This window comes from Aquarana catesbeiana, linkage group LG05, assembly GCF_042186555.1.
Source record: "Aquarana catesbeiana isolate 2022-GZ linkage group LG05, ASM4218655v1, whole genome shotgun sequence".
Lineage (NCBI taxonomy): Eukaryota > Metazoa > Chordata > Amphibia > Anura > Ranidae > Aquarana > Aquarana catesbeiana.
In genome coordinates, this window is record NC_133328.1 from 66,722,996 (window position 1) to 66,740,707 (window position 17,712).

The 17,712-nt window shown below is 40.7% G+C and overlaps 1 protein-coding gene across 1 annotated transcript in view; it reads left to right on the forward strand.

Annotated features, from left to right (window-relative positions):
* The window catches only part of MTPAP (mitochondrial poly(A) polymerase), a 49,310-nt gene that overhangs the window by 12,503 nt on the left and 19,095 nt on the right, over positions 1-17,712 (forward strand). The window contains exons 3-5 of the mRNA XM_073629846.1: positions 610-828; positions 2,452-2,673; positions 13,529-13,740. Of these exons, the coding sequence (XP_073485947.1) occupies positions 610-828; positions 2,452-2,673; positions 13,529-13,740 (653 nt within the window). The remainder of the gene's footprint in view (positions 1-609; positions 829-2,451; positions 2,674-13,528; positions 13,741-17,712) is intronic.

The window sequence follows — 17,712 nt, forward strand, 5'->3', positions numbered from 1 at the left end:
TCAGTTCACATAAGGGAAACTGGAACAGGCAGGGTTACAACCTGTTGTTGTGAATGTATCTGGGTTAAAACGCTTAGCTTAGTACTATTTTATTTTATATTGCCTAGAATGCATTAGGAGGTTGAGGCACCATGCTTAGTTGGGAAGCATGAGATCCCCTGTCAGGTTTTTACTGCTATCCATGGCTCTGTGTAAGTGATTTCCCCTCACTTCCTATCTGCTGATAACAGAAAAAATACTTTCTTTTTAGTAGAGTACGGGAAGGCTAGAACTCCTGTCAGATTTTTATTTCCATCATTGTACCTGTTGCAGATGTTCCCTCACTTCTTGTCTAGTAAAACTGATGTCAGCAGGACATGAAGAAAAGGTACATCTTTCTGTAATGGAACGTTTGATAGCAGTACAAAACTCAGGGGTTCTAATCCTTACCCACTCTCTCCAAACCTAGAGAAAAAAAAATGCTTTTGACTCAACACTTTTAGATCGAGGTACTATCAGGAATCCTTGTTTCCTTTCATGTAGTCTTTACAGAAGGCTGACACTTGCTCTCCTTATGCCTATTTATTTTTCATTTAAATTATATTTTGTTTTCATTGTGTTCCTTTTTAGGGCACTTATGCACTTGTGGAGTTTGTGAATAGAGAAAGTATTAATTCACTTCTTGCTACTACCAAAATTCCAGACGATGAAGATACCTGTGTTGTGCCATTTAAATCCAGATTTATTAAAATCAAGTCACATGAATTGGATCAGAATTTTGTCAGTTGCTCCCCACAGGCTTCTGTTTCTCCACCCCAGTTATTAAAGAAACTATGTGCAGCTAAAAATGTAAGTTCATAATGTGTTGCATCTAATATGGGCTCTAAAATGATTGTACTACTTTTTTTTTTAAATCTGGCTCCCATGGAAGCCAGTGATCAGTTGTGCAGATAGTGATTTAAAAAGTCAGGCTCTGGTTGGCCCCTCCCACACCACACCATTGGCTATTTTTTTGTAATGGTTGCTTTCACTGACTTGTAGTGAGGGGGGGGGGGGGGGGGTCAGTGTTCAGGTTAGATATATTTTGAGGTGGTGCAGACATGTGCTGGTATCTAGTGGTGACTGCTTTTAACTGCTGGCAGTTTTTAAAGCGGATCTTCACTGCATCTGAGCATCAAAAACACTATTGAATTCATTTTTAATATTCAAAGCAAACGCCCCCATCCATTCATGTCTCCATGCTTTATGTTGTTAAGAAATCACTTTGAAAAATGCCACCCCCCCCCCTGGTTGTGGTTGTGGTCGTGGCCATGTAGAGTAAGGTCAAATGATTGATGTAACATTTACTTCCTGGAATACATCTGCCCTTGGTTCAAACATTAATCAAGGAGGGTGTGCTTGGCTGAGAAAACCTCTGCTCCTCTCATCCCCTCCTGAAGACACCTAGGCAAGAAACCAGGAAGTAACTGAAGAAATGTAAACAAAAAACAAAAGTTTAAAATAAGTAAATATGATATACTTTCCTATTTATTTACTAATACTAGCAGCATAAGGATTTAAAAAATGCAATTTTGATTGGGAGAGTGAAGTTCCAATTAAAGAACTTTTTTGTTGTTGTTTAGGATAGACTGCTTTTCTCGTTGACCTCTTTATTTTAAGCACCATGGAGAAATTCAACCTTGAAGTAAAAATAAATCCTTTGTTATTTTAAGTACTTTCAGCGGCTGATTTAGTCGCTTACCGAGTATACGTCTTTTTCATCCTTTAATGCTTTCCTGTGTTCCTGTTTAAGTTGGTGCCATGACCGGTACCCCAGTTTTCCTGTTTCAGGGTGGCTCTTTTTTCTTACAGCATCCTAGGCAGCTACCCTTGAATGCACAGTCTCTACACTGCAGCACACAGTCCCATAGCCTAGCGTGACAAGGCGCTCCCCTACTCCTTCTTTCTCATTAGACTGACTTGAGACTGCAATGTCCATTGTTAACCCCTTCCTGTAAAGATCAGAAATTCAAGGAAGCATCACTTGCAACAGCAAGCAGGAGCACTGAAAATTATAAACTTCAAGTGCTGGCATAAGAATTTTAACAAATAGTTTACTCAATGTCTTAAGCTAAGCTAAAGAACGCTAATTCTACACCAGGCTGGCTCAGGCTCTCCAGTCAAGCACCTGTGTGGAGCCCAACATTATTGTCAAGATCCCTGCTGAGTGATGACAGCCGATAGCAGGCATTAGTTTGCTAAATTTGGGACACAGAGGTGCAGAAATAAGTGTACTCCTGTGACCCAGAAGAGAGGTATGGCCGAAAAAAAGCTTTGCCCATACTTCTCTAATGGATTTTGTAACACTGCTTTCAGTGAAAGTCTGTTGACAGAACTGTCCTTTTATCTTCATGTCACAGTTAAATCACTAACTTTTTTTTTATTATTGCTGCCTGCTTACACTAATTACATGTTTGTTTTGCTGTCAATCAGATTGTGGATCAAGCACATATCATCTTAGATGAACTTCAGTTAACGGAGGAAAGTATAAGAATTCGTTACCTGGTCAGCTCTTTAGTCAGTGACGTTGCCACCGCCTACTTCCCCGAAGCCACTGTTCATCTATATGGCTCCAGTGTCAATTCTTTTGGAAAAATGGGGTGTGACTTGGACTTGTTCTTAAATTTGGACAGTATAAAAGATGTGACTGGAAAGGTAAGTCTGGTATTGGTTTGATATTGACATTCTTGTCATTCAGACAGTTCTGTTTGCTTGAAGGGTAAGTCCACCCTAACACTAAAATCCCTGCATCTACAGACATCCATGATCTAACACTAACGTATCTAGCCCTGTAAAGAAGAAATCAATATACATGCAGTGAGGGGAAAAAAAGTATTTTATTCCCTTTTTTTTTTTGTATGTTTGCCCACTGACCAAAAAAATGATCAGTCTATAATTTTAAAAGGTTATCAATTGAGTTGCATTTTTATGAGTGAAATAAGTATTTGATCCCCTATCAATCAGCAAGATTTCTGGCTCCCAGGTGTCTTCTATGCAGGCAACGAGCTGAGATTAGGAGCATTCTCTTAAAGGGAGTTACCAGTATAAAAAACACCTGTCCACAGAAGCAACCAATCTCTCCACCATGGCCAAGACCAAAGAGCTGTCCAAGGATGTCAGGGACAAGATTGTAGACCTACACAAGGCTGGAATGGGCTACAAGATCATCGCCAAGCAGCTTGATGAGAGGGTGACAACAGTTGGTGCGATTATTTGCAAATTGAAGAAACACAAAAAAACTGTCAATCTCCCTCCGTCTGGTGCTCTATGCAAGATCTCACATCGTGGAGTTTCAATGATCCATGAGAACGGTGAGGAATCGGTCCAGAACTACACGGGAGAATCGATTAGTAACACACTATGCCAAGAAGAACTGAAATCCTGCAGTGCCCGCAAGGTCCCTCTGCTCAAGAAAGCACTTGTACAGCCAATCTGAAGTTTCCTAATGAACATCTGAATGATTCAAAGGAGTATTGCGTGAAAGTGTTGTGGTCAGATAAGACCAAAATCAAGCTCTTTAGCATCACCTCAACTCGCCGTGTTTGGAGGAGGAGGAATGCTGCCTATGTCCCCAAGAACACCATCCCCACCGTTAAACATGAGGTGGAAACATTATGCTTTGGGGGTTTTTCTGCTAAGGGGACAGGACAACTTCAACACATCAAAGGGATGATGGACAGGGCCACGTACCATCAAATCTTGGGTGAGAACCTCCTTACCTCAGCCAGGGCATTGAAAATTGGTTGTGGATGGGGTATTCCAGCATGACAATGACCTTAAACACACTGCCTAGGCAACAAAGGAGTGGCTTAAGAAGAAGCACATTAAGGTCCTGGAGTGGCCTAGCCAGTCTCCAGACCTTAATCCCATAAAAAGTATGTGGAGGGAGCTGAAAGTTTGAGTTGCCAAACGTCAGCCTCAAAACCTTAATGACTTGGAGAGGATCTGGAAAGAGGAGTGGGACAAAATCCCTCCTGAGATGTGTGCAAACTTAGTGGCAAACTACAAGAAACATCTGACTTCTGTGATCACCAACAAGGGTTTTGCCACCAAGTACTAAGTCATGTTTTGCGAAGGGGTCAAATACTTATTTCACTCATTAAAATGCAAATCAATTTATAGCTTTTTTTGAAATGCGTTATTCTGGATTTTTTTTGTTGTTCTTCTGTCTCTCACTGTTAAAATAAACTTACCCTTAAATTATCGACTGATCATTTCTTTGTCAGTGGGCACATGTACAAAATCAGCAGGGGATCAAATACTTTTTTCCCTCACTGTACCTTTTTTTGAAGCTGATCTGACCCGATCGCGCACTGAGCTGTCAGCGGCGGTTTCTCTGTGGAGGCAGGTGCAGAGGACACATCCGACATCGAAAGCCCCATAGTAAGTCTATGGATGACGTCACTCCACATTCATTTCACAGCCGTTGTCGGCTGTGTCCTCTGCAGAACTTCCGCCGATGGAGACCGGATCGGCTTCAAAAAAGGTATTTATACTAATTTCTTCTTTACAGGGCTATATAGGTTAGTGTTAGATCGTGGATGTCTGTAGATGCAGGAATTTTAGTGTTAGGGTGGACTTACACTTTAACCACTTGCCGACCGCCACACTCCGATGTACGTCCAAAGTTTGGCGGCGGATATCGTTGTTATGGCAGCAGCTAGCTGCCATAACCCCGGTATCCCCGTTTTCGTGCGGCGGTCGGCTTTCAGATAAAAGTGGTCTCTGGGGCGGATTCGCCGCGAGATCACTTTTATTGGTGGCGGGAGAGGGGCCCCCCTCCCGCAGCGATCCGGTCCCCTCCGCCGCTTACCGGAGCCGTCTGTAGCGGCGGAGGCAGTCGCGTCTGTCTCCCTGCTGTGCCTGGAGATGAGTGAGGCTAAGATGGCGCCCACTCATCTCCATGACACTGCTGGGCGGAAGCGACGTCAAAATGTCAGTTCCGCCCATACGTCTTAAAGGCACATTTTTTTTCAATGTCATTTTTTTTAAATTACTTTTTTTTTTTTTTTTTTTTTTTTTTTATTGCATTTTAGTGTAAATATGAGATTTGAGGTCTTTTTGACCCCAGATCTCATATTTAAGAGGTCCTGTCATGCTTTTTTCTATTACAAGGGATGTTTACATTCCTTGTAATAGGAGTAAAAGTGACACAATTTTTTTTTTTTTTTTAAACCGTGTAAAAATAAGTAAAATCATGTAAAATAAATAATAAAAATAAAAAAAAATGTTTTAAAAACCCACCGTCCCGACGAGCTCTCGTGCAGAAGCAAACGCATAAGTGAAAACGGTGGTCAAACCCCACATGTGAGGTGTTGCCGCAATCGTTAGAGGGAGAGCAATAATTCTAGCCCTAGACCTCCTCTGTAACGCAAAACATGCAACCTGTAGAATTTTTTATATATATAGTGTACAGTGAATATAAAAAGTCAGGTTTCTGTGAAGAAAATTTTCCACCTTTTTTAATGTGACCTATAAACTGTACAACTCAATTGAAAAACAAACTGAAATCTTTTAGGAGGGGGAAGTAAAAATAAAAAACTAAAATAATGTGGTTGCATAAGTGTGCGTACCCTCTTTTTATAACTGGGGATGTAGCTGTGTTCAGAATTAAGCAATCGCATTCAAACTCATGTTAACCACTTACAGACTGGACTTAATGACCAGGCCATTTTTTGCGATATGGCGCTGCGTCGCTTTAACTGACAGTTGCGCGGTCGTGCGACGCTGTAGCCAAACAAAATTGACGTTCTTTTTTTCCCCAACAAATAGAGCTTTCTTTTGGTGGTATTTGATTACCTCTGCGGTCTTTTTTTTTTTTGCGCTATAAACAAAAAAAGACCGACAATTTTGAAAAAAAACCACTTTTTTACTTTTTGCTATAATAAATATCCCAAATTAATTCAAGTGTGTGCCACAAGGTTAAAGAAATAAGATATAGTATCGTAAATAGGTACCATCATCCTAAACATGAATAAAGCAAAATGGGGTTGAAAGAGAAAAGAAAGCATAGACCTCTCAATTGGGTCCTATCTCTTTCAGAGAAATTGGGACTATTGCGGTACCAAAGGGATGTAGACAAACTTTTAAAATATTTTTGGTTTATTTAAAGATAACATTAAAAAGTCCTACATAGGACACATAATATACACCATCACAAGTTAACATAAACAAAAGATGATTGTTACAGCAATGTTGACACTCAATTAGTAAATATAATGCCCACACAGATGCATGGACGCAGGTTATGTAACCTGCGTCCATGCATCTGTGTGGGCATTATTTTTACTAATTGAGTGTCAACATTGCTGTAACAATCATCTTTTGTTTATGTTAACTTGTGATGGTGTATATTATGTGTCCTATGTAGGACTTTTTAATGTTATCTTTAAATAAACCAAAAATATTTTAAAAGTTTGTCTACATCCCTTTGGTACCGCAATAGTCCCAATTTCTCTGAAAGAGATAGGACCCAATTGGAGAGGTCTATGCTTTCTTTTCTCTTTCAACCCCATTTTGCTATAATAAATATCCCCAAAATGTTTTTAACACATTATTCCTCAGTTTAGGCCAATATATATTCTACATACTTTTGGTAAAAAAAAATCGCAATAAGCGTATATTGATTGGTTTGCGTAACAGTTATAGCATAACTATGGGAAAGATTCATGGCATTTTTATCATTTATTTTTATTTTTTTTTTACTAGTAATGGCGGTAATCTGCAATGTTTGTATTTTGTGGGTTTTTTTTTTTTTTGCGGTACTGCGACATTGCAGCAGACAGATCGGACACTTTTGACACATTTTTGGGACAGGGAATGGGTTAACACTAGGGGGCGATCAAGGGGTTAAATGTGTTCCCTAGTTAGTGTTTCTAACTGTATGGAGATAGGACTGACTGGGGGAGGAGACATATCGTCGTTTCTACTTAGTAGGAATAAACGATATGTCTACTCTCCCCTGACGGAACAGGGACACAAATCCCTGTTCCTGCTCTCATGCACGTGATTGCGGCCCACCTGCCATGCGCATTAGGTTCCCCGCCATGCAGCGGGAGCCCCTGCTATTGCCCTTAAAGATACAGACGTACCCATATGGCAATTTGTGACAACGAACCACTTTCCCGACGTAAATTGGCGTAGGGCTGCAAGTAACGATTATTTTCATAATCGATTAGTTGGCAGATTATTGTTTCGATTAATCAATTTAATCGGTTAATAACCTTAAAAAAAAGTGTTGTGTATAATTTAGTTAATATGTAAAGTTTAAAAAAAATAAGGCAATTTATTCCTAGATATCTCTATATGCAGTGGTAAATATAAATAACCAACTATATGGATACAAAATATCTAATCCACTCTGAGAATAACAGACAGAAGAGATATACTGTATATACTATTAGAGGATATGTACTGTATATACTATTAAAGGGTGAATCTGGTAAATATCATCAGACTCAGAGTTCACATTTTTTTATTTAAAAAACAATGAATGTCTTCCTTCAAAAAAAGTCATTTTAAGAACGTTTGTTCGATTTTCTAATCGTTAGTGGGGGTCAAATCGACCATTTTCAACCACAGCGATGGGTAAATTTGGAAATAAAACTTCATGGTCAAAGGAATTTTCAGACAGCGTATGTGGTTTTCGTTCAGAAATTACATTCGTTTTAAAAACAGAATGTTAAAAACAACATTTCTTTCATTCAGCGAATGTACAAAGTTTTTTCGTCTGAATATTCCCGTCTGAAAATTGATCTGTGTGGCCTGCATAAGGCTCAGTGCACACCTATATATAAAAAAGGCAGTACAGCGCATACGAAATCCTAAATACAACAATCAATAATTGTCCATATAAAGATAAGATCCAATTAAAATCCAGCAATTCCTCCAGTGATAATCATGACATGCAATAGCTTGTTGGGTGACTGTAGTGAAATGGACCTCCACCTTCGATAACACCAGCCGCTCACCTCTACAGATGGACCCCTGAGTATATCAGTCAGGTCAAATCAGCAGTTCCCTCACAGGGATAAAGGCAGGGGATGGTGTATGCAGATCCCGGTCAAGCTTCAGCAACAGATACTCTTGCAGTCATGACATGTGAAAATATATAAAGGAGATCTAGTGCTCTCTGTAAATCGCTAAAAATCGTTTATTCTAGATAAGTAAAATCACTTACAAACATCACACTGTACCCCAGTGCAAAGGACAACAGCATGTGTGAAAGGATGATCCACATCGGATGGACGAGCGGAGCGCGGGTGACGTCACGATCCAGACACGTGGGCGGTGGCGTACGCGTTACGTCCCTAAGGGGGGCGGGACTTCCTCAGCGGCGACGGCTGGCTGTGACTACACCCGCTTATATGCATATCAGGAAGAGGAAATAGCCAATCCACATCAAAGCGTGCCTCTCTCCATGGTAACGCAGGGAGAGATACTAGACAGCGCAATATAAGTAAACAGGTAACACTGCGGAAAATATCCACTGCAGCTGCCCGTTTTACATTGCTTGTTTTGAGAAATGGCCATTTTAGGGAGCTATAGCACGAAAATGGTAAAAAATAAAATCTATAAAGAAATATATATAAAAAATTGATTGACATCCCGCGCTCTGGACGGCCATCCTGGAGTCATCCATATGTTCATAATACATAAAATATGTAAATTACATAAGGAAATATAAACATTAAATCAATCCCTAAAAATCAGACCCTAAAATGAAATAAAGAATTCAAGTGCCATAAACAAGGGGGGAGCAGGGGGGCCAGTAAGAGTGATAGATGATTATGACAGTTAACTGCTAACGATCCGAAATAAAGCAATTAACGTCAAACTCAACGTTCAAGCCCCCAGGGATGAGAACCTTGGTCTCATGAATCCAATAGGATTCCCTGCGACTTAGTTGACGTAAGAAATTGCCCCCTCTCCAATGTTTTTTTACTCTCTCAATACCCCAGAAACTCAATCCTCTGGGGTTTTATCCCTGTGAGGGAACTGCTGATTTGACCTGACTGATATACTCAGGGGTCCATCTGTAGAGGTGAGCGGCTGGTGTTATCGAAGGTGGAGGTCCTTTTCACTACAGTCACCCAACAAGCTATTGCATGTCACGATTATCACTGGAGGAATTGCTGGATTTTAATTGTATCTTATCTTTATATGGACAATTATTGATTGTTGTATTTAGGATTTCGTATGCGCTGTACTGCCTTTTTTATTTGTTTTTGGGATTTGATCAATTTTTTCCCCCAGTACTACAGCTGCTCATAGTTAGGTTGTACGGTTTGTGCTGGTCGACTCTGTTTATATTTGTCAGTACACACCTATGCAGTTTGCTTTTGATCTGTTTCTGCAGTGCTTCTTGCTGTGCGTTTTTATTTTTGCGCATGTGATTTTGCTTCGATTTGCGTTTTTTTGCATTTTTTTGGCCATTTTTTTGGGCCAGTTTGTTGTTGGGCAGATTAAAAAACACAAATTGCTGCAAAAACGCATTACGTGCTTTTCTGCAGCTTCTCCATTGAAGTATATTGAACCAAAAAAAGCACAGTTTTGCGTTCCAAATACGCTGCAGCGGCTGAAAAAAGCATAGATGTGAACGTGTGCCCATAGGAAACCATGTAAATGAACTGTAGTGCGTTTCTGCAAAAAAGCACCAAAAAACACATAGATGTGAACCAGGTCTAAGACGTTTAGTAACATAATGGGGTTAAAAAAAACTAAAATTAGCCCTTTATAGTACAAAAAAACAGATAATCACTACTGTAAGGGGTTAATCTTTTCACTGTAGAACTGTGAAAGTAATATTTACAGTAACGATTATTTGTTCTTTTTGTAATAGAAAGGGCTCATTTTATTTTATTTTTAACCCCATTATGTTACTGGCCGATTAATCGATTAATTTCATAATCGATTAGTTGTTTCAACCCTATATCGGCGTGCCAGCAAGTGGTTAAATAGGAGTCACACTTACCATCATTTTAAAGTGCCTCTGATTACCCCAAATAAAGTTCACCTGTTCTAGTAGGTCTTTCCTGACCTTTTTCTTAGTGGGATCCTACAGCAAAAGCCATAGTCCGCAGAGAACTTCCAAAGCATCAGAGGGATCTCATTGCTATAAGGCAGGGGTCTCAAACAGGCGGCCCTCCAGCCTTTCCCTGAGGGAGTCATGCTTGTAACTGTCAGCCTTGCAATGCCTCAGGGGACTTGTATTTTCGCAACAGCTGGAGGGCCACCAGTTTGAGACCCCTGCTATAAGGTATCAGTCAGGAGAAGGGTACAAAAACTTCCAAGGCATTAGATATACCATGGAACACAGTGAAAACAGTCGTCATCAGGTGGAGAAAATTTGGCATAACAGTGACATTACCAAGAACTGGTGGTGTCCCTCCAAAATTGATGAAAAGACAAGGAGAAAACTGGTCAGGGAGGTTCCCAAGAAGCCTACAGCAACATTAAAGGAGCTGCAGGAATATCTAGCAAGTACTGACTGTGTGGTAAATGTGACAACAATCTCCCGTATTCTTCATCTGTCTGGGCTACGGGGTAGAGTGACAGGCCTTTTCTTATGAAGAAAAACATCCAAGCCTGGCTAAATTTTGCAAAAACACACATCTGAAGTCTCCCAAAAGCATTTGGTTTCGAAAATGTGTTATGGTCTGATAAAACCAAGGTTGAACTTATTGGCCATAATTCCAAAAGATATGTTTGGCACAAAAACAACACTGCACATCACCAAAAGAACAACCATGCCCACCGCGAAGCATGGTGGTGGCAGCATCATGCTTTATGGCTGTTTTTCTTCACCTGGAACAGGGGCCTTAGTCAAGGTAGAGAGAGGGAATTATGAACAGTTCCAAATACCGGTCAATATTGGCACAAAACCTTCAGACTTCTGCTGAAGAGGAACTTCATCTTTTATCATGACAACGACCCAAAACAGATTGTGAGGGCGTTTTTGCAAAGAAGATTGTGCAAATATTGCCAAGTCAGGTTGTGCCATGCTACAGTTCATAGATCACATTAAGCTTAGGTTCACATTGGAGCGATTTGACATGTCAAATCGGCAGCTACTACCGGCAATGGCACTGTCCGAATCGGTGCGATGCTGACTTTTCGGCGCCGCACCGATTCACAAAAGTAGTTTCTGTACTACTTTTGGTGACTTCAGGTGTGATTTTTCAATAGACATCTGTGCAGGAACCCGCACACACAGATGTCTCTGAAATAGCCCCCGAAGTCGGACTAACATGGGAGTATGAAATTCAGCTGAACTCGCACAATTTCAATCCTGCAGCAGTGTGAATCTAGGCTTAAAGGGGTTGTAAACCCTCGTGTTTTTTCACCTTAACCAGTTCCTGGATGCCCGCTGTGGTTTTACGTCGCTACTTTGAAGAGGACTACCGTTGTTATGGTAGCAGCTAGCTACCATAACCCTGGTATCCTCTTCTTCAACGAGATCACTTTTATCGGCAGCGGGAGAGGGCCCTTCTCGCCGCTCTCCAGTGCCCTTGTATTAGGAATAAAAGTGACCCAATTTTATTTATTTATTTATTTTTTAAATAAAGAACAGTGTAAAAATTAAAAATATAAAAGGTAAAATAAATAAGAAAAAAAATGTTGACCCGTCCCGCTGAGCTCATATGCAGAAGTGAACGCATATGTGAGCAACGCCTGCATAAGAAAACGATATTTAAACCACATATGTGAGGTATCACCGCGATCGGTAGAGCGAGAGCAATAATTATAGCCCTAGAACTCTTCTGTAACTCAAAACATGCAACCTGTAGAATTTTTTTTAAACGTCGCCTATGGAGCGACAAAAAGTATTGCAACGACCACCATTTTATTCTCTAGGGTGTTAGAAAAAAAAAATATACATATAATATATAGTTTTTAACTCCAAATCTCAGAAAGAGGCTCGGTCCTTAAGTGGTTAATGCATCTTATGCATTCAGGTGAAAAAACTTCTGGCAGTGACCAGCCACCGCCCACCCCCCCTGTTTTACTTACCTGAGCCCGTAATCCCTCTCTGCACGGGGTCCCGGCTCTTGATTGGATAGTTTGACAGCAGCGCAGCCATTGGCTCCCGCTGCTGTCAATCAAATCCAATGAGTGGGGGGCGGGGCTGAGTCCGGCATTCGTGTCTATGGACGCAAATGCTGGACTCGGGAGCGCGCCCGCGCGGTAACCCCTCCGGGAGAGCACTTCTCCTAGAGGATTATCTGATCCGAGGAGGAGGGAGCCGCGAGAGCCACCGAGGGACCCCAGTAGAGGATGTTTGGGGCCACTCTGCAAAACGAGCTGCACAGTGGAGGTAAGTATGACATATTTGTAAACTTTCCTATTTTATTTTTTTTTTCAAATAACAATCACTTTAAGGTGGAAAAAGTTCTGAAATGATTTATCTTTGTCTCATTTTTTATACATCACAGAAAGCTGACATTTTAACAGGGGTGTGTAGACCTTCCTTTTATATCCAGTGTGTGTATGTATATGTATATGTGTATATATATATATATATATATATATATATATATATATTATATGAGAGAGATTGAAAATTAATTAATCCTGATGTACTGACGGCCTATCTCTTGTCTTGAGGCCCTTAAAATGGCCATGGCGAGTTTTTTTCAGTTGTAAATTTTTTGTAAAATAAAGAGTGTTTTTTTTTTTTTTCACAATTTTTTTGATTTATTTTTTTTTCCACATGATCTTCAGGGGACAGGTCCCAGTTCGGTGGACACATCGGTTGCGGGGGGAGGAGGAATGCACAGTGCACTCTTAAACCTGAGCAGGCACATGTACAGGCTGACCTACACGATTGTGCCTGCACGTGCCGCCCTGTCACAGTATATGTACTGTGGCGGGTCGGCAAGTGGTTAAGCAAATATTTTGGCCTCATGCACATAGGCCTAAAATATGTGTTCAGCTGTGTAAAAAAAAAAAAAAAGTTTACTGACATCCAGCTTTACGTATAAATGTATGCTGCTGGCCCTGATTACCAAGGACACAATCTAGGACACTAATCAGCAGGAGCCGTCTGCTTACTAACAACCTAGTGTTCTATGCTGCAGGAGCTGGCTGCATTCTAGCAACCTAGGGATTCTAGGTGGCAGGAGCTCTCTGTGTTGTCAATTGCATTTGTACACATGTAATTATTAGGACAGAATTTGCATGTGCATGGAAAAAATATTATATAGGATCTTGCTGCCAGCATTGTGGTGTTATGCATGAGCCCTAATGGTATGGAAACTTGTGCTGCCTGAAATACTTGGCCGTTACTGACTTTCTTTTTTGAAAATGCTAGTCATCTTGCAAATTGGAAAGCTTTAATGCCTCCTTCATCAGTGGTTCACAAAAAATGACTGTTGAGGCCACTGATCTCTAGACAACACCTTCAGCAATGGCAACAACTGTATTTCTCTCACAACAGGGTTTCTCTTCAGCACGTGTGAGCTTCACAACTTGTTTTTCTCCTCATGGATTATCTTCTTGTTTCTGTCAGGCTGCGGGTCCGTTAGTCACAGAGTATTGGATGAGACGGGTCTCCTCTGGACGAGTAGCCCAGCAGAAAGTTCTTTCTGTCGTTGGTGAATGTATTGAAAGTTTTGGCCCTGGGTGCACAGAAGTGCAGAAAATCCTGAGTGCGCGCTGTCCTCTGGTACGCTTTTACCACCAGTCCACGGGTCTTCACTGTGACCTCACGGCAGACAACAGGTAAGCATGTCCTATTTTTCATTTCAATGTTTGATTGTTCTTTTGAATTACAGTCTTGCATATGGTAAGACAAAGCCCTGGAGCTGAGTAGACACTTGACCAAGAGAAGCCCATTGCAGACACCATGACGAACTGCTGTGATTAGACACATTGCGATGATGTGCCCATGACTGACCCAGCTTCTTCTATAATTTACAGAGTATGGGTGGATGAGTGTAGCTTAGGTGATCGGATTGCAGTGTCTTTTATTGTGAACTGGTGGAAGTTGGGCAATGTAAGTGAAAAACTGGCATCTCCATCTGAAATGACTAATATTCTGGCTGTCATACTGATGCTTATTCTGAGTTTGTTGTCTTAGAAATTATTAAAGTCCAGGACAACTGGGTAGCAAAAGCATTTTTTTTAAGATGGTCAGCAATTGCAGTCTCCCAGCCCTATGCCAAGCACATGAAAAGTGGGGAAGCAATAGGTTGCAGCTCATACAAATGAGTGCAGAACTGCCTGCCAGAGGGGGCCAGCTGATCTGAGGTCTGTAGAATTGGTTGTATAGAAACGATTAGCACAGTATGAGGGAAAGAGTTAAAAGCTTTTTTGGCTGTACTTCTATGAATCACAGGAGTGCACTTCGTTCTGCACTCCTGTGACCTGTTTTCAGCCTGCTAAAGCCTGCTGTTGGGTGACGTCACTTAGCCTGTCCAGGCTCTGGAAAGATACTCCCAGATACCTGGAGCCAAAGCTGGCTCAACCTCTCAGTGAGCCGCTGGGAGACTGAGGCAGCCACTCCCACTTACTCCACAGCCAGGTGCTGGAGGGGCAGAGCAGAGAGCCAGTGACTGACAGCCACCGGGTCTCTACTCACTGAAAACAGAGCTGAGCGATCAGTGGTCTTTTGATCGCTAAGTTCTCTGTCTTAGAAGCAGCAGGGGACAGATGCAGCATCCATCTAGGTGAGTATATACAGGTGCATCTCCTAAAATTGGAATATCATCAGAGTTAACTTATTTAGTAATTCAATTCAAAAAATTAAAGTCATATATTTTATATAGATGCGTTACACACAGAGTGATATATTTCAAGCATTTCTTTCTGTTAATTTTGATGATTATGACTTACAGCTAGTGAAAACCCCACATTCTCAGAAAATTTGAATATTACTAAAGACAAATAAAATAAAGGATTTTTAATACAGAAATGTTTACTGAAAAGTATGTCCATGTACAGTATGGTATGCACTCAATACTTGGTCTGGGCTCCTTTTGTATGAATTACTGCATCAATGCGGTGTGGCATGGAGGCGTTCAGCCTGTGGCACTGCTGAGGTGTTATGGAAGCCCAGGTTTCTTTGTTAGCGGCTTTCAGCTCATCTGCATTGTTGGGTCTGGTGTCTCTCATCTTCCTCTTGCCAATACCCCACAGATTCTCTATGAGGTTTAGGTCAGGCGAGTTTGCTGGCCAATCAAGCACAGTGATACCATGATCATTAAACCAGGTACTGGTACTTTTGGCAGTGTGGGCAGGTGCCAAGTCCTACTGAAAAATGCTCATTAATGCAAAAGGAGTCCCGACCAAGTATTGAGTGCAAGGGGGAGAACCTCTGGGGGAATCTAGGATGTAAAAGGACCTGGGGGTCCTAGTAGATGATAGGCTCAGCAATAGCATGCAATGCCAAGCTGCTGCTAACAAAGCAAACAGAATATTGGCATGCATTAAAAAGGGGATTAACTCCAGAGATAAAGCGATAAATCTCCCGCTCTACAGGACTCTGGTCCAGCCGCACCTGCAGTATGCTGTCCAGTTTTGAACACCAATCTTCAGGAAGGATGTACTGGAAATGGAGAGGGCATATGATTTAGTTACATAGTTGGTGAGGTTGAAAAAAGACACAAGTCCATCAAGTCCAACCTATGTGTGTGATTATATGTCAGGATTACATTGTATATCCCTGTGTGTTGTGGTCGTTTAGGTGCTTATCTAATAGTTTCTTGAAACTTTTGATGCCCCCCTCTGAGACCACCGCCTGTGGAAGGGAATTCCACATCCTTGCCGCTCTTACAGTAAAGAACCCTCTACATAGTTTAAGGTTAAACCTCTTTTCTTCTAATTTTAATGAGTGGCCACAAGTCTTGTTAAACTCCCTTCTGCAAAAAAGTTATCTACTAGTACCCCCAGGTCCTTTTCCATCCTAGATTCCCCCAGAGGTTCTCCCCCCAGTCTATAGATTGCATTCATATTTTTGCCACCGAAATGCATTATTTTACATTTTTCTGCATTGAACCTCATTTGCCATGTAGTCGCCCACCCCATTAATTTGTTCAGATCTTTTTACAAGGTTTCCACATCCTGTGGAGAAGTTATTGCCCTGCTTAGCTTAGTATCATCCGCAATTTCAATTTATAAATACCATACTGGTGACCCCACAATAGGGATAAAACTTTTTTGCGAAAGGGAGTTTAATAAGACACATGGCCACTCATTAAAATTAGAAGAAGAGAGGTTTAACCTTAAACTACGTAGAGGGTTCTTTACTGTAAGAGCAGCAAGGATGAGGAATTCACTTCCACAGGCGGTGGTCACGGCAGGGGGCATCGATAGTTTAAAAAAACTATTAGAACTATTAGATAAGCACCTGAATGCCCTCAACATACAGGGATATCCAATGAAATACTGACATATAATCACACACAGGTTGGACTTGATAGACTTATGTCTTTTTTCAACCTCTCCTACTATGTGTGGAAGTGACTATGTTAATATACTGTACATACTTTTCAGTAAGCCAACATTTCTGTATTAAAAATTATTTATTTTATTTGTCTTATGTAATATTCAAATTTTCTGAGAATTTGGGGTTTTCACTAGCTGTGAGTCATAAAAGTTTTTTTGATGATAAAATTTCTTGAGATGCACCTCTTTTAACAAATTGGATTGTGTAGTGTGTGTGATATACATTGATTGAGATATAGATTTTATATATATATATATATATATATATATATATATATATATATATATAAAAAAAAATGTGAGGGGGGTACTCACTTTTGTGAGATACTGTATTTCTATTTTAGTCCTTTTGAAAGAAACCATAGCATTGAGAGGAAGAGTGTCAGTCTAAAAATGTTCACACACAGGGGAAAAATAACTGGACTGTTACTGCTGGACGGATAACCAAAAATTTTATGTTAGGTAAAATTATATTCATATACACACACACTATATATATATATATATATATATATATATATATATATATATATATATATATATATATATAGTGTGTGTGTATATGAATATAATTTTACCTAACATAAAATTTTTGGTTATCCGTCCAGCAGTAACAGTCCAGTTATTTTTCCCCTGTGTGTGAACATTTTTAGACTGACACTCTTCCTCTCAATGCTATGGTTTCTTTCAAAAGGACTAAAATAGAAATACAGTATCTCACAAAAGTGAGTACCCCCCTCACATTTTTGTAAATATTTTCTTATATCTTGTCATGTGACAACACTGAAGAAATGACACTTTGCTACAATGTAAAGTAGTGAGTGTACAGCTTGTATAACAGTGTAAATTTGCTGTTCCCTCAAAATAACTCAACACACAGCCATTAATGTCTAAACCACTGGCAACAAAAGTGAGTACACCCCTAAGTGAAAATGTCCAAATTGGGCCCAAAGTGTCAATATTTTGTGTGGCCACCATTATTTTCCAGCACTGCCTTAACCCTCTTGGGCATGGAGTTCACCAGAGCTTCACAGGTTGCCACTGGAGTCCTCTTCCACTCCTCCATGACGACATCACAGAGCTGGTGGAAGTTAGAGACCTTGCGCTCCTCCACCTTCCGTGTGAGGACGCCCCACAGATGCTCAATAGGGTTTAGGTCTGGAGACATGCTTGGCCAGTCCATCACCTTTACCCTCAGCTTCTTTAGCAAGGCAGTGGTCGTCTTGGAGGTGTTTGGGGTCGTTATCA